The sequence below is a fragment of the Didymella exigua genome, assembly GCF_010094145.1.
Source record: "Didymella exigua CBS 183.55 unplaced genomic scaffold M421scaffold_16, whole genome shotgun sequence".
NCBI lineage: Eukaryota > Fungi > Ascomycota > Dothideomycetes > Pleosporales > Didymellaceae > Didymella > Didymella exigua.
The window spans coordinates 500,092-515,218 of NW_022984790.1; the positions used below are offsets into that span (position 1 = coordinate 500,092).

General features: G+C 56.0%; 7 protein-coding genes across 7 annotated transcripts; 4 read left to right on the forward strand and 3 right to left on the reverse strand.

The window, feature by feature from the left end:
• Window positions 1–470: 470 nt before the first annotated feature.
• Window positions 471–1,532, forward strand: M421DRAFT_93091 (uncharacterized protein; the record flags this gene model as incomplete). The annotated part of the gene is made up of 2 exons (XM_033598086.1): window positions 471–848; window positions 900–1,532. The coding sequence occupies 2 exons, from the start codon at window positions 471–473 to the stop codon at window positions 1,530–1,532; spliced, it is 1,011 nt and encodes a 336-aa protein (XP_033447961.1).
• Window positions 1,533–2,612: 1,080 nt separating this feature from the next.
• On the reverse strand, window positions 2,613–4,637 carry M421DRAFT_64490 (tyrosine-protein phosphatase CDC14; the record flags this gene model as incomplete). Its single annotated transcript, XM_033596166.1, has 3 exons — window positions 2,613–4,129; window positions 4,181–4,502; window positions 4,569–4,637. 3 exons carry the CDS (start codon window positions 4,635–4,637, stop codon window positions 2,613–2,615), a joined length of 1,908 nt encoding a protein of 635 aa, XP_033447962.1.
• A 401-nt stretch (window positions 4,638–5,038) lies between these two features.
• Window positions 5,039–7,343, forward strand: M421DRAFT_421550 (SET domain-containing protein). The gene is made up of 4 exons (XM_033592869.1): window positions 5,039–5,694; window positions 5,744–6,255; window positions 6,302–6,848; window positions 7,048–7,343. The coding sequence occupies exons 1-4, from the start codon at window positions 5,404–5,406 to the stop codon at window positions 7,126–7,128; spliced, it is 1,431 nt and encodes a 476-aa protein (XP_033447963.1). The 5' UTR covers window positions 5,039–5,403; the 3' UTR covers window positions 7,129–7,343.
• Window positions 7,344–8,270: 927 nt separating this feature from the next.
• M421DRAFT_421551 (C6 transcription factor FacB) lies at window positions 8,271–11,668 on the forward strand. Its single transcript, XM_033592870.1, has 5 exons — window positions 8,271–9,057; window positions 9,106–9,422; window positions 9,472–9,752; window positions 9,803–10,160; window positions 10,209–11,668. Exons 1-5 carry the CDS (start codon window positions 8,565–8,567, stop codon window positions 11,364–11,366), a joined length of 2,607 nt encoding a protein of 868 aa, XP_033447964.1. The 5' UTR covers window positions 8,271–8,564; the 3' UTR covers window positions 11,367–11,668.
• A 280-nt stretch (window positions 11,669–11,948) lies between these two features.
• M421DRAFT_421553 (uncharacterized protein) lies at window positions 11,949–12,318 on the reverse strand. Its single transcript, XM_033592871.1, has one exon. It carries the CDS (start codon window positions 12,229–12,231, stop codon window positions 12,022–12,024), a length of 210 nt encoding a protein of 69 aa, XP_033447965.1. The 5' UTR covers window positions 12,232–12,318; the 3' UTR covers window positions 11,949–12,021.
• Window positions 12,319–12,830: 512 nt separating this feature from the next.
• Window positions 12,831–14,223, reverse strand: M421DRAFT_173567 (chromatin associated protein KTI12). Its single transcript, XM_033587806.1, has 5 exons — window positions 13,959–14,223; window positions 13,891–13,906; window positions 13,512–13,828; window positions 13,191–13,457; window positions 12,831–13,140 (listed from the first exon to the last, which is right to left on the reverse strand). The coding sequence occupies exons 1-5, from the start codon at window positions 13,962–13,964 to the stop codon at window positions 12,856–12,858; spliced, it is 891 nt and encodes a 296-aa protein (XP_033447966.1). The 5' UTR covers window positions 13,965–14,223; the 3' UTR covers window positions 12,831–12,855.
• A 505-nt stretch (window positions 14,224–14,728) lies between these two features.
• M421DRAFT_5977 (uncharacterized protein) lies at window positions 14,729–15,124 on the forward strand (the record flags this gene model as incomplete). The annotated part of the gene is made up of 1 exon (XM_033595711.1): window positions 14,729–15,124. The coding sequence occupies one exon, from the start codon at window positions 14,729–14,731 to the stop codon at window positions 15,122–15,124; it is 396 nt and encodes a 131-aa protein (XP_033447967.1).
• Window positions 15,125–15,127: the final 3 nt, after the last annotated feature.

Sequence of the window (15,127 nt, forward strand, 5' to 3'; positions counted from 1 at the left end):
TACCTCCACCCACAAATGGTCAGATTACGATCAATAGCAGGCTAAGCAGCGTCGAGCCCAAACCAGGTCCATCCCCAGTGTCCCCCTGGGCTAACATGGCAGCGGAAACTAACTTTCAGGGTCACGCTGGGCTGCGTAGCCGCTGACGTTGCTGTCGTGTCGCGGCGTCCCGAAGCGTCTTGAAACTTGTCGCACGTCTCTTTGAGCTTCCTCAAGTTTTGTCTTCGACCACAGGGTCTCACTCGTACATCCTCCAATCTGCTGACTGCATACATCTAACACCTTCCCGTTTCCAACTGTCAGCTCGTACAGATTCCTTGTCGTTTGGCTGCCCAGCCGCGTCTGTCCAGCGATCATCCTCACGCGCTTTAGCTCCGGATAGCGTGGCTTCCGTGAAAGCCAAACTCCCTCTTCGACTGCGCGCGGGAGATATAGTCTCGCATACAGATTCTACGATACTAGCAAGCAAAATGGCGACCATAGACACTAAAGAGAGCGTTCTGCCACCTACATCTGCGCCGGTGCCGCAAAGCTCAGCCACACCGCCCTCTCCACCACACTCGTCAGGGCGCGAGACACTCCCCAAACATTCGATAGAGGCACACGACAGCAGCACGCCACCCTTCTCGCCAGCCAGCGACACACCAGTACTGCAGAAGGAGCAAGAGGAGTTCGAGGGCACCGTCGACGTCAACAATGACCTGCCATCCGAGAAGGACCTGAAGCAGGTCGAGGATCTGCTTATCTTGGACGCACAAGGGAAGAGCCGGCCGTTCAGAGAGCTCTACGATGCATCAGGAGTCGCGCCGCGGCAGCTAATCATCTTCATCAGACACTTTTTCTGCGGAGTAAGTCATGCTACACACGCTATCTGCAGCGCCCCCATACTGACTCTGCAGAACTGCCAGGAATACCTCCGCACCCTCTCCTCCTCCATGACACCCGAAGACCTGCTTGCTCTCCCCACACCGACCTCCATAACCGTCATCGGCTGCGGCCGCCCTGAGCTCATACCCATGTACACCGAAGCCACCGGCTGCTCGTTCCCCATTTACGCCGAGCCCACGCGCAAGATCTACGATCACCTAGGCATGACACGCACCTACGATCTCGGTGCAAAGCCCGCATATATGCACACCAGCTTGCTGATCAACAGCGTGCAGTCGATATTCCAGGGCCTGTCGACGGGCCGTAAGGCCCTCAAGGGCGGCGACTTCAAGCAGGTCGGCGGCGAGTTCCTGTTCGAGAACGGCGAGTGCACGTGGGTCCACAGGATGAAGACGACGAGGGGACACGTAGAGGTGAGCGATATCAGGGGCTTGCTGGGTCTGGATGATCGCCGACCGCCGATGCGGAAGCGGTGGAGTCATAGTGTTAAGCAGGAGAAGCAGAGTAATAGGAGGAGTGTGAGTTGGGGAAGGTTGAGGAGTAAGAGCAAGGGCGTCAAGGATCTGGGGAAGAGTGGCAGCACGACGCCGGAGCGTGTTGATGAGGAGGATCCGAATAGACTCCTTGGGAGGACGACTGCATAGGTCTGTCGACGGTCTGTTGTTTACCTTGATGCATTTGGCGAGCTTGGTACGGTGCAGAGCTGCGTGCGAGAGCGTATGGCATGATTCCCGATCATACTGACCTTGACTGCGACTCACGTCATGAGCTCATAATACATCTTCGTGCATACAGAATTCCACACGTTATTTCAGATCACTAGCCGGGAGCACACAGTCAGCTGTCCCGGTCTCGCGGCACGCCACACCAAGCCCCAATCGATCCAACATCTCAAAAGCCAGCCCTTGATCCATCCGCTCCCATCCGGCAAGTCCACAACCATGGCCCTTTTTGCAGTCGAAGACACAATCCAGCAAAAGCTCCAAGATATCCTCACCACCATCATAAAAGACTCCGATCAGCTCTACGCCCCAGACTCCGCCTGCAGTATCCGCGAGCTAGAAGCAGGCAGCATCATGCGGCTGCTCAAGACGGTGCATCGTTCAGGGCTGCTCTTGCACATCACCGCGTCTGGAAGGGCGTGAAGGCCAACCTGGATAGGCTCGTTGCGTACTCGGCGGGCGAAGTGCTTGTGATGGAGGGCTTGGGCAGCGGATCAGGATGAAGTGGAAGGACGTCCGGAACAGTGGGAAGCGAGATTTCGTTTTGATTACACACACCGAGGAAGAGGCATATGCATTATATCAGACAAGTGGAACGTCGTTGAACTTCAAAGTAGTTAAGACTAAGTACTCATTATCCTCATCATGTCATGACATCAGCAGCCGGATTCCGCAGAGAGAACCAAGACAGAAGTACAATAAGACAGAATGAGGACGACCAATGCGGTGACTGAGAAGAGACGAGAGAGAGTGGAACCAGCACACCAAACGCCTGACTGTGAAACCTAACCCGCAAGGTGCTGACTAGCACACACCCATGTGATCCAAAACGCCATTCGTAAGACGCCATATGTTGTGGGACATTGAATCGACAATGCTGAACACCCATTCGTGCCGCTGGTATCCTTTAGATAGAGGAAATGCCGATGAGAAGTGATGATGCCGATACGCCGTTCGTGTCTTAAGACCGATGATGCAAAAACTCAAACGTGACCAGAGTGCTCATGACTTGGGGCGGACCATGGAGCTGCCGACACTGCCGACTCTCCCACTGGTCTTGCGAACGCTGGTCTTGCCTTCAGTGCTCTTTCGTTGTGGGCTCGATCGAACCTTGCTGACGCTGATGCCACTGCCGCTCTTGTCCTTTGGTGTTTTGGGCCGCCCGCTGATGGTCTGCGGACCCGGTGCAGTGTTCTCGGCATCGCTGCCATCACCGTAGCCGAACGATGTGTGAGTCACCGACGTGTGGATGACAGAAGTTGTGCTGAAGGCACGACGTGTCTTCTCTTTGATCGACGCTGGTGTGCGAGCTGGCGAACGAGATGATGTTCTCCTTGCGATCTGGCGCAAATGGAACTCCTCGTCAGACTCACCATCGTAACGAGCCAAGTCCGCCCTGGCTTCGGTCGACGACCGTTGGAACGGTTCATTCTCGTCGATGCGGGATGGGGATTGTCTTGCGCTACCAGTGCCGTAAAGTTTGCTAGTCTTGCGAGGCTGACCTGGTGTCGGCGCGGGCAGATGGTCCTCCTGGACGCCAAGGTTCGAGCGCGCATCATTGCGCTGCTCATTCGACTCGATTTCCCCGAGCGCGGCGCGCCTCTGGGAACCGTTTGGTGGTGTGAAGGTCTGGCCATTGCTTGCGAGGCGCTGCTTGCGAGGCGACGCACTAGGGGTGGAGGGCATCATCTCGGCAAACTTGGCCTTCACGGTGTCCTCATGCCACCACTCCCGGAAAGTCATCTGGTTGAGGTGGAGCCAATGCTGCTGAGGACCAACAACCATACCAGGGCGCATGAAGCGCATGTAGGCGATGATCTCGTTGGCAGTGAAGCCATGCTTGTAAATGAGGTAGGCACCAATGAGGCAGCCAGTGCGTCCGAGGCCAGCCTTGCAGTGCACAGCAATTCCCTTCTTGCGGATAGTGATCATCTCATGCGCAAGATTGATGAACTGGCGGACGAGAGACAGCGGTGGGCACGTGCCGTCATCGAAGATCATGTTGAGGTGCTTAATTCCTAGCTTTTCGAAGTAGGTCGATGAATAGAGCTCGGAGTTCAGGCGGACGACCAGACCAATGTTGCGTGCACTGAAGTGCGAGAGGACATTCTTGAAGGGCCCGGGCAGGCTCGACTTCTGAACCTCGGCGATGTTCGACGGTACTGTGAGGTACAATGGCGAAGACTTGGGAATCTCTTGTGTGGGCTGTTGCTGAGGCGAAGCGAAGGCCAGGAACTGAGGAGTGACCCAGTTGAAGTCGCCCATGTCAACACGCTCGTACTTCTCGTATTCCTCAAGACTGAAATCCTTGAGTCCACACAGACCCTCCTCCTTTGCCTTCCAAACACCGTAGATGACATCCTGGATATTGAGAACGTAGTCAGCCTGGCTGTATCCAGCATCGCGGAATGGCATGCAGGGCGGGTCCATCTGTGCAATGGGCGCAAGAGCCAGATGGGGCGGCCATGACTGGATCAGAACCATATAGCAGGCGAGGATGCAGGCGGCGTTGGCGCGACCTGAAACATATTAGCGCTTGTGTTACTATCCCAAGTTTCATATTGACATACTCCTCGAGTCTGCACTGCTCCAGAATACAACCGCGCGCTCCTCGTTCGAAGGGTCGCCGAGGACCTCGTGCAGCTGGACAGCAAAGCGGTAAAGGTGACCAATGTGGAGCGGACCGAAGTCGCCGTGGAAGGCGTTGTACAGCAAAGTCTTGTCGATGCTAAAGTACACAGGTGGGAGTGATTTAGCGCCAGTGGCCGTGGGTCCGGCTTGTGCGCGCGATGAGCGCTTAGAGGGCGACGCGTGCTGCTTGGGGTAAGGGAACGGTGTGTTCGCGTCCGGTGTGTGCGTGTATGAGGCAAGATAGAGTCGATCTTGGATATACTAGAAGAATATCGCCTTAGCATCCGGACTTAGGTGCTTTGTTTTGGACTTTGTTATGGTGCTAACCTCGATGACCTGACCATAGCTGGCCGCGCTGGGGCGAGGCGTCTTTGACACTCGCGAATGCGAAGACATGACGAAGAATGCAATGCTGATGCTTGAACTGGCGCGGAGAAAGACAGAAGACCACTTGCGGGTGCAAGTCTCAAGAACACACTCAGGACGGCGACTTGGGACGGAAGAGCAAAGTGGACCAGCGCAGAGCAATTGCGAGAGGTGGAGTCGGGGTGGTGAAGCTGCGAACACGGTCGCCGAGTGCTTCTTGTCCTGCAATGGTCCGGAGAATGAATAACAGTAATGATGTCTGGAGTCCGGCGATGGTGGTGGCAGAGATATTGTATGAGCCGCGGTGTTTACGTGCAGCTGTCTTGGCGGCGCCTCCCATAACAAAGCTGCGTCCTTGCCGCCTTGGGATGGTGGACCTCTAGTCTAGACCGGGGATTTCGGCTCGCCTGACAACCACAACATCAAAACAACGTTCGCAACAGTGCTTGGCCAGAGCCTATCGCATGCACGGTTTGCGGTGAGGCCAGCCCCTGTCCCCGCCACCTGTTTTCTGTTTGTTTTTCTGCGGTACCCACGTGCTCGTTCGGCGGGCCTCATCCCAAGCTTAAGGGTCGCAGGAGATTGCCATCACTTAGGGAACCGTAGCAACCTCGCTGCACAGGTTGGGAGAGTATATGACATCACAGGGTCCATCGTCGATCTTTGCAAGAGCATCAGGCCCTGCGTGGCGGTACACTACACGCAGTAGCACCAGTCAGCCTTGCTAACGTGTACCCTTTGCAGGTGTCATTGCAGATCCTGCGCTGCTGCCACGAGCTGTCGTTGTCACACCAGCATGATCCGTACCGGCAGGGCCCACGGGTGGCTCAAGCAGCCAATTGACACTCTCTCAACATGGGCAACCTTCCACGGTGTTTCCTTTAATGGCATCAAAATCGGTCCCTTGCCAGGCTTTGAAGACAGAGGTTCGACCGTCATCGCGGACCGTAAGCTTGAGGGAGGCAAAGTGGAGCCTCTTCTCGTGGTGCCGAAAGAGCTCATCATATCGCGACAGAACATTGAGTTGTTCGCAAAGTCGGATCGTCACTTACGCGAAGTGCTCGAGGCCGCAGGAGACTTTGGAAGGGTGTGATGATTCCTGCAACCAAATTTCCAGCAACTGACTCAAGTCGCAGACAACCAGAGGTGCGGTACTTATCTTCCTTCTTATGCAAGCGACTATCTGCTGTCCGGATATCAAAGATGTTGGCGTGCTAAATCCTCTCACCGAATACATCAAGTACCTTCCAGATGAGCTTCTGCCAACATTCTGGTCTGAAGAGGAGCAAGAATTGCTCACAGGCACAACCTTGCAGCCAGCAGTACGTGCAAAGCTCAACAGCTTGCTGCGTGAGTTTGAGCTTGTACGAACCGCCACAGAGAAGATTGAGTGGTGCGCAAGGTACTGGTGGGATGAAGACACTGGTCTTGTCAACTTTGACGACTGGATGTGTGTCGATGCAATGTACCGATCCAGAGCGTTAGAGTTCCCGGGTGTAGGTGACTGCATGTGTCCATGTGTGGATATGGCGAACCATGCCTCTGGTGACGCCACTGCCGCTCTCTATGAGACAGATGAAGATGGTGACGGTCTACTCCTGCTCCGGCCTGGCAAAGACATAGGTAAAGATGGAGAGATCACCATAACGTACGTTTCGTCATATATTGACCGTGCATTACTGACCACGGTACAGATACGGAGACGACAAAGGGGCTTGTGAGAACATCTTCTCGTATGGCTTCCTCGAGGACTCTATGGCTTCAGCAAAGGTCATGCTTCTGAATATTGACATTCCAGACGACGACCCTCTACGTCCTGCGAAGATGTTTGTCTCCACAGCAGCACCAGGCTTCCGACTTTTTGAGAAGGATGGAGCCATCGACTGGGAAAGCGACTTCATCTGGCTTGTAATAGTCAACGAAGAAGACGGACTGGACTTCAAGGTCAGACAGACTGTCGAGGGCAAGCGTGAGATCCAATCTCTTTGGAGAGACGAGGAGCTACGCGACACCAGCAAGCTACGGGAGCACCTGCATGGGGACCCGTTATGGGACGTTTATCACCTTCGAGCTACGGTGTTGCTCCAGGGTCGCGTGGATGTGCAGATTGCGCTTTTAAAAGCAGTAGGGAATCCATCTAGAGAAGCAACGATACGCCAGTTTCCCTGGAGCCTTGCGAGCCGACTCCGTAACCTGGAAATGGACATGCTCGAAAGGGCTACGGACGCACTTGAAAGTCAGGTAAGAATGTGTCATGTACCCCGCGTTTGTACTAAAGCTACCGTATATCTTGGGTGCATGGAGTCTCCGTATAGCATGCATTGAGCTCTGAGGCTAAGGCCCTCTGCCGTTACGCGTTTGCGAACTATATCCGGGTGCAGCCTTGATCTGCGAGCACGCCGCGGAACGTTCACAAGTCTCTCACTAACAGCTGCTCTAGAAATCGAGACTCTTGGAGTCTGCAGTCGTCCAGCAGTATCTTGGTCTCGGTGAGGAGTCCGAGGAGGTCGATTTCACTTGAGCTGGCAGAAATCACCGGCCTGGGGACTTTCTACGTTAACAAGTCCTGTCACGGGAAAGATGTGCAGGGACTGATGTACTGGCATGTTTGACGTGCCGATCAGGGCAGTCTTACCAATACAGTAACTTTTAGACCCGTGAAAACTCCATTCATACAACACTTGGAATTTAACCACAAAGTGTTCTCCCCTTTGGGGCAATTGCCTCCAGTCTAACAGCACCTCTGATACTCGAAACGGTATTGATCTTCAATTGTTCGTACTGGAACAACCTTATCCTGCAGTCACAGTCACACGACCACTGACATCAATCCAAAGCCGCGCAGTGATCGCGATGTGTTCAAGATAACAGCGGCATCCGTCCGCTGAGCGTTGATGATGAGCGCCAGATCCCCCAAAGTTCGACCCCAGGTTTCAGGGGCTTCTTGCGAAGCATAGTCCAATTAACGCACTGATTCGTGGAAGGATGCCCCGAGCGATCTACCGCAAATGACAGATTGTAGGCTTATGTCAGTGCAACCAAACTGGTGGTGTTCGCCTTGCTAAGCCCAGCTTCTGGAAGATTGGTGGCTAGTGCGCCAGGCTGCGCCAGAGCTCAGCGACGATTGGGCATACTGCTCGAAGGTGAGAGATCTTAAGGCTTGCGTTGTTGGGGAGACCTCAAGTGTCGACGCCGATCTCGCTCTCGTTGCCACAATTACAATTTGCCAGACCATTATCAACTTGTTGCAAACGTTCTTGCACCAAAATGAATCGATCGCTGAGTCTGGCTCAAGACCTGAAGATGGCTAGACGCAGGTGATGGCACCTTGGTACGGGCAGTCACAACGTTCGGGCCGGCGTCCATAGCAGGCGTGTCGCATCGTGAGGGCCTCCCCGCAAATCACTACGGATAGTCTCGCTGCCAAGCTTCAACAGCGCCCTTCGCTGGAAGCGTTTAACGAAGGCTGAGGCCACGCATATTTTCCCCGCATATTGATCGACTGCATCATCAAGGGATAGCGGCACGCAGTGGACGAAAAAGCATCGGACCAGTGATGCGCTGCTCGTTCTTCCGTGCATGGATGGACACGCTTCCCCAGTTCGCCGGGGTCTCCCACAAATTGGAAGTCGCCTCCCCGGAACACTAAATTAGGGCAGACACTGACCAACAGCTTACATCTGCGCCAGCCGTCCCTCCATCCGCGCGCCTTCTAAAGTCACCCGCACCCTCTGTACTGTCACCCTTTTCGCAACCGTTTCACCCCTTCGACGCCGCAACATTTTGACTGGAAATTACACCATAACGACCATATAAGCGCCTGTGTCCCTGTACCCGGTTATTCGGATGCTGACAGCTTGTGACACGTTCTGTCAGTGATCCCCTGGCGGGCCCCCGCCATAACCAGCGATAGAGCCGCAACCTATCGATAGCCGCACAATACAAAATACCGCCAACATGCCTGGAATATTGCCTATGAAAGTTATCAAAGTGGGGTCGAGCTGCCAATCCCGCATTGCACAAGCCTGCGACCGATGTCGCTCAAAGAAGATACGCTGCGACGGCATTCGCCCAAGCTGCACACAATGCACCAACGTTGGCTTTGAGTGCAAGACTAGTGACAAGCTTAGTCGCCGAGCATTTCCTAGAGGTTACACAGAGTCGCTCGAGGAGCGAGTACGATCATTGGAAGCTGAGGTTCGCGAGCTGAAGGAGCTGCTCGATGAGAAAGACGAGAAGATTGATATGCTTTCTCGAATCCATTCACATTCTCCTCAAGCATTCTCAAATGGACGGAGACCATCCGTGCAATCACCACCTGCTTCAGAAGTCAGGGAGGAATTGCAAGAGAAGGACGACTCCTTCAAAGTGCAACAATCTCCACTCCTCGTGGACGATGAAAACCACGACTCGTATCTCGTTGGTCACTCAAGCGGACGGAACTTCGTTGGTATGATCATGACCTGGCTCGCTCATTGACGCATCTAACAGACTACAGAAGCGTTCAAGCAGAAGGCACAGGAGACTGGTCGTCTCAACAACGATATCAACTCGGCTGTCTTCTTTGGAGCCGGTGCCCAAACATCCGGTTCATCAGTAAAACACACTGTCTCATTTAAGCCACCGCCCCGTCTGGTGTCTGATCAGATGATCAACATCTTCTTCCAAGAATGGGCACCCCTGTTCCCTGTTCTTCATCGCCCAACCTTCCTTGGTCTATACGAGCAGTATGTTTCCAACCCGGAGGAGCTCACCGACAACAAGTCGATAGCGAAGCTCAACTTGTGCTTCGGCATCGCCGCGCTGTCAAGTGACGTATGTGTTCCCATCCCTCTTCGGCCATTGCCTTGCTGACTAGAAGAAGTCACGCGACGGCGACGATGTAGCATCCTTCGAGGCTCAATGGCAAAGTGCCGTTGATACCTTCTTGATGGACAATGACCTTGCGACATTGCAGTGTCTGGTTCTTGCGCAGATTTACTCTCTGCTCAAGGGCGACTACTCTCGCGTGCTCAAGTACAAGGGACTTGCCGTCAGTCTGTCGCAACGCCTTGGCCTGCATCAGTCACAAAAGCGTTTCGCTCTTGGTGCACTTACTAGCGAAACTAGGAAGAAGGTCTTCTGGTCACTGTACACTGTGGACTGGTGAGCGCTCCTGTGCCGAGCGTCGATCTCCTGTCGCTAACACTCACTAGCCTGTCTGCCGCACATTTTGGTCTCCCCAATCTGATCAGGGAGGAAGACGTTCATTGCGAGTACCCAGTGGACGCCGATGATGAATACGTCACGGAGAAAGGGTTCCTGCCGACCCTGCCCGGCGAGTCGACCAAACTTTCGAGCGCGCTGGCCCTGTTCCGTCTTTCTCGCATCATGTCCAGGGCTTTGGCTGAACTTTACCCGACCTCATCGACGCACGACATTTCGTTCCGCACCGTGGGTGCCTTGGCCGATGAGCTCGAGGAGTGGCAGAATAACCTGGCCCCGCATCTCAAGCTGACCTTTGCGCAAGACAAGCCCAGCACGAACGTGACGAGCAGCAGAGCACCTATTCTCGTAAGTCACCCTCGTCAACACTTTTAGTTCATCGCTAACTCGACACAGTCTCTTGCTTACTACCACATTCAATCCTTGATCCACCGCCCGGTCGTTGTTGCTGACCTCGGTGACAAGGGCTCATCTGCTCTGGTCGCAGTTGGTGACGCCAGCAAACACATCGTCCAGATTGTGCAGTTACTTGACGAGCGTAAGCTGAGCTTCTCTTTCTGCCTCAACCGCAATGAGGTCCTCGTCCAGGCTGGATTTGGTCTCCTCTATCAGAATATCAACCTTGCGCGTGACAGCAAGCTAGCAAAGGATTACAATCGCCTTGTTTGCACAGTCATGGACCTGCTTGAGCGTGGTGCTGCTGCTGGCTCTATGGAGTTCCGCCGCATTGGCTGTTCACTTATTACAGTACCTCAAGTTGGCGCCCCTACACTGTCCCGCCACAACTCGGAAGGCAGCATGGGCGCACCAATGGACACGCTGCGCGCAACGCAGAAGACCCTTAAGGCTATTGCTGCTCGCTTTTCGCCAGGGTCCATAAAGTCTGGTCGGCACAATGTGCACGAGCCCCGACGTGCCACTTTGCCTACCATCTCGCCAAATGTCGGTGTGCACGGCAATCCCTCTTCGACGAGCCTTTCGTCCGTCCGCTCCGAGCCACATGTATCCCGGTCAGAGCCTACCATGAGCCCACCAACTCAAAACCGCGCTTCTTTCTCACAGTCCAAGAAGCACCGACCCAACCTCACTGCTCAGTCTCCAGCCCACCGCAACATAGATTTCCTCTCATTCAACAGCGAAGCTTTGGCTAGCTACTCACTCGACGGCACCGCTGTCAAGACTGAAGTATCGAACTCCGACTGGGAGCGCCTACTCGGCTCCTTGGACGGCGGACAGACTAACATCTACGACAACATATACGGAGGCCCAGCAGCAGAGGCCCTTCTCGACGTTCCCCTTACCCGTTCTACTGTTACCGACAGCAGCGCCAACTGGTCATCAGATGCCTGGGATTGGAACAGCTACGGAACGGCAGCACCTCCCCGGAGCGTGCTTAGCTTCAGCGATGAAAGCCTGACCAGCGGTGAGGAGTTCAGCAGCAACTCGTGGGATTCTGGCACACCCGGCAGTGACAGGATGTACGCTAGCATCATGATCTCTGACATGAGCACACCCACCGGTCTTGGAGGACTTGACGGCAACTTTGGGCTATGAATGCTACGATTATACTTGACAATTTCGGTTTAAGCTCAAGCTTTGGAGTACAGGGGCAGGGGACTTTACGACACTGAGATGATGGGTCGGACTTGGCGTCTTCCTTCGGTTCATCTGTTTTGAGATACCACCTTCTTCGCAAGAGCGAGATGTTACGCGACGCTGTGTAGGGTTTGTGTTCTGATCTCCCCGTTTTCTTCGCATGTACAAAGCAATAGAGTACTTTTTTCTTTGCAAAAGTACGCAGTACAACTATGATAACCGATTTACTTGACACTACGCTGTGCACAGCGCTGCCCACTCCACTCTCGGTATCTCAGCCTCGCGTCAGCACACCCCGTACGCCTGGTCAACGAAGATGATCCAAGGCAAGTCAGTCTATGACGCCACTCACGGCCACCCCAAGTCCGCTAGCCAAGGCCAATGGCCAACGCCATGCCCGCAGTGACGCACCAGCGCCCAGCTGTTCACGTCAGCCGCGATCGGTGCGGGAATAGCAGCGTGGTGTGAGAGTGGGTTATTGGCGCGTGGTGTGAGAGTGGATTATTGGCGCGTGGTGTGAGAGTGGATTATTGGCGCGGATCCATTTCCGCAGAGTCGGAGGCACTTTCCTGCGTCACGTCGGGAAAGACGACTGGCATAACGTGCGCCGTCGTCATGTCCCGCTGCGCTGGTGTGTTGGTGTGTGGTATGTGGCTGGTGCTTCCCCGGTGTGGGGCTGTGGCGCACGTGGGCCGTTCTGCGGGGTGTGACGCAAGGCCGGAGGAAAAGTGGAAGGAGTGCATGTGGCTGCAAGGGGAAGGATTGTGGGGAGAACAGGTTGGAGGGTCTTTGCGCGGTTCTGGCTGGGCGGTGGTGAGTCCATGAGAGAGGGTGGCAAGGTAATGCACGCAGGATGGCAAGGTAATGCACGCAGGATGGCAAGGTAATGCGCGCAGGATACGCCATGCAGGTTTACGATGTCAGCTCAAGTGTCATGATGTATGCAGGATGCTTTCGTCAGATGCAGGGCTTGATTGGTCGAGATACTCTGTCCGACGTGCTCTTATCCATGGCGTTCAGTGACGGACACTGTTCATCCACCTTCTCAGCAGCCACACCTTCAACATGCGGAACCGCAGCTGCTGATGTTGGCAGAAGGCGGCAGCGAGATACTGCCGTTCTCGGTCCCGCTCAGCCCGTGTAAGGCCCCCCGGTGCTCTGGATATCACGCCACATCACCCGAGCTGAAACTGCCGCCGCTATCTCGCAACGCTCGCCGTGGTGTACCTATCGCGCCGAAGCATCGGAGGAAGTCGGATCTACAGGTCGAGAGTCACAAGCTTTGTTCAGCGGCAGGGATGCAACGCAGAGCCTCACGCCGTGCATCTCCGCAGGCTGTCTCGGTAGAGCGGAAGCGTGCGTCCGGGTCCGCAGCAGCGGCAGCGTCACGCCTCTGAGCCCTGCATGGGGGCGCAGAAGGGCAGGCCTACGTATAGAAGGCCGTGGACTAGCGCAGGAACTCGCTGTTGAGGAAGTCGACGAAGACTTCCTTTATGCGGGCTTTCGAGAAGCTGTGCGAGCGGTTCATGGTGATGAACTGGCGGCGGATGCGCTGGAGCTGCGGGAGGGTCATGGGCGTCGCGGGGAGCTCGAGGGGGCGGTCGACATCGGGGACGGTGACGTGGCCGCCGCCTTCGCCCGGGTGGTCTTTCTGGTAGGTTGTGATCTGGGTGACGATATCGGAGGTGGTCTTGTCGAGCTCGTAGAGGTAGTTCTGCTCCGTGGCTGGTTTCTGCGGCTGTCAGCTGTGCTTGTGGCAGAGCACGTGTGCATGTGGCGTACCAGCACCGTCGCCTGGTGGGGTCTGACGACCTTGGCCTTCCCGTCGCTGCCTACGAGCGCGTCCCAGACCTGGTCGCACCACGCCGTCTCGTCTTCTGGCACGACGATGAACAGCGGGCTGTCCCACCGCGTCATGCCGTTGGGCTCCTCGTAGCGGAAGATCAGGTTCTCAAAGTCCTCCTCGTCGTAGCCGCCATCGCGGTCCTTGTCGGCCAGCAGCGCCGCGTTGATCTCGCGGCACTTGTCGGCGGGCGTGCCTATGTGGACCTCTGGCGGTCAGCATGCAGACATTGCAGATACTATGGCACAGTCGCGACTCACGACACAGCTGGGCGTCGACACGGCCTTGGCTTCACAGTACAGCTGGTAGCGGAAGCCCTTGATGTAGTTGAGCCCGTCGGCGATGACGATGTCGTCGCGCGAGAGCACGCGCTTGACGGCCGAGTACTCTTCAGCGCGCGCATCCTTCTCCGCCCTCGCCGTGTGGTAGACGGCGCGCGACACGCCCAGCGTCTGGTCGTTGACAAGGTGCACCTTGAGACGGCTGGCGCGGGCGTCGGCACTTGTTGCGGCAATCTTGGCCTCGCAGTGCGCTTTCAGTTGCAGCGCGCGGGTGGTTTTCCCGGCGGACGGATATCCTAGCGTCGAGTCAGGAACTGGAAAGTGTCGGTTCTGCCAGCACCACCGACCGAGCGCGTACCTGAGACGAGGACGAGCTGCGGCGTGTTAGTCACGGGACCGCAGAGGGAGGCGGACGCCGGCGCTCACAGGCATGTTGGGCAGTCGTGTCGCTGCGGCGACGGCGGCGGTGACGGTGACGGTGACAGTGACGGTGACAGTGCCGGTGCGCAGGGCTAGCAGCAATTTCCAATTTCCAATTTCCAATTTCAACCCCGCCAACGATCGTCTTGACTCTTGACGCTGCGATGGAATTGCGCGACCGGCCGCGGTGCTCAATGCGAAGCCAGATGAAGCCGCCAGCAGGTAGTACGGAGGCTACGAGGCTGCTAGCCACTCACCGTCCGTGTGGCCGCGAGTAGTGCTGAGTCGGTGGATTCTCCGGCCCTCTCTCTTGCATCGGTGCATCTGGTGACGGAATATTTCACGACTCACGAGGTAGCGCGGAAAGCCGTAAAGGGCATGCCAGAGCCAGCCTCGGCTCAGACGCCGCCAATATTGTCTGCTCGTCCTATCTCTTCCCTGCCGCCCTCTGATCTTAACCCTGCCCACACAACCTGCCCACAACCTGCTCGCAATCTGCCCACAATCTGCCCTCATTGAGCCGCTGCTGGTTATATTGCTCCGTACCACAGCTGCTCCTTTCGTGCTCCGCGACCGTTGGATACATTGCTCACTGCCGAGCACCGCACGCTTCGGCGATACCACGGGTGTTTTAACCCCACGCAGCCGCCCCAAGCACGCCCGTGTGCGCGACGTATACAGTAGTCCCTCTCCACTCTTTCGAAACTTCTTCTTTTCCCCAGAACTAGAAGACTCTTCGAATTCCCCGAGCGCACATCACCCACACCGCCCGAGACATGTCTCAGCAAGTTCCCACCCGCCCAGCCGTCGCCCCTCTGCAGTTTTCCAGTGCCCAAATCTCCAGCTACAGCAGCAGCTCCAGCCTTGCCTCGCCCTCCCTGCAGTCGGCCGCTCCGCTCTCGTCGCCCGCCATGCCCAGCGCCCAGCAGCAGTACTCGTTCGCCTCCCCGAACCAGCCGCAGCAGCAACAGTCCCACCAGCAGCAATCGCAGCCACACCCGAGGCAGCTCCAGAGACATCCCAGCTACGAGTACCAGCCCAACAGACAGGGCGCCGGTTCCACTCAGAACGAGACCGCAGCCTACTTGAACTCGGCTGCCCTGCTGGCAGAGGCCGCGAAACGTGCCTCGATACAAGTCGTCATGCGAGACATTGAAGAGATGGAGCTGTGAGCA

Excerpts from the sequence above, each read along its gene's own strand:
- M421DRAFT_421551 (XM_033592870.1), top strand. The coding sequence starts at position 8,565 with ATGCCTGGAATATTGCCTATGAAAGTTATCAAAGTGGGGTCGAGCTGC. Across the intron at positions 9,423-9,471 it reads TCGCCGCGCTGTCAAGTGAC|TCACGCGACGGCGACGATGT; the intron begins GTATGTGTTCCC and ends GACTAGAAGAAG. Across the intron at positions 10,161-10,208 it reads GCAGCAGAGCACCTATTCTC|TCTCTTGCTTACTACCACAT; the intron begins GTAAGTCACCCT and ends AACTCGACACAG.
- M421DRAFT_421550 (XM_033592869.1), top strand. The coding sequence starts at position 5,404 with ATGATCCGTACCGGCAGGGCCCACGGGTGGCTCAAGCAGCCAATTGAC. Across the intron at positions 5,695-5,743 it reads CCGCAGGAGACTTTGGAAGG|ACAACCAGAGGTGCGGTACT; the intron begins GTGTGATGATTC and ends CTCAAGTCGCAG. Across the intron at positions 6,849-7,047 it reads CGGACGCACTTGAAAGTCAG|AAATCGAGACTCTTGGAGTC; the intron begins GTAAGAATGTGT and ends CAGCTGCTCTAG.
- M421DRAFT_421553 (XM_033592871.1), bottom strand. The coding sequence starts at position 12,231 with ATGGACTCACCACCGCCCAGCCAGAACCGCGCAAAGACCCTCCAACCT.
- M421DRAFT_173567 (XM_033587806.1), bottom strand. Across the intron at positions 13,458-13,511 it reads TGTCGACGCCCAGCTGTGTC|GTCCACATAGGCACGCCCGC; the intron begins GTGAGTCGCGAC and ends TGACCGCCAGAG. Across the intron at positions 13,141-13,190 it reads CCCACCAGGCGACGGTGCTG|AAACCAGCCACGGAGCAGAA; the intron begins GTACGCCACATG and ends TGACAGCCGCAG.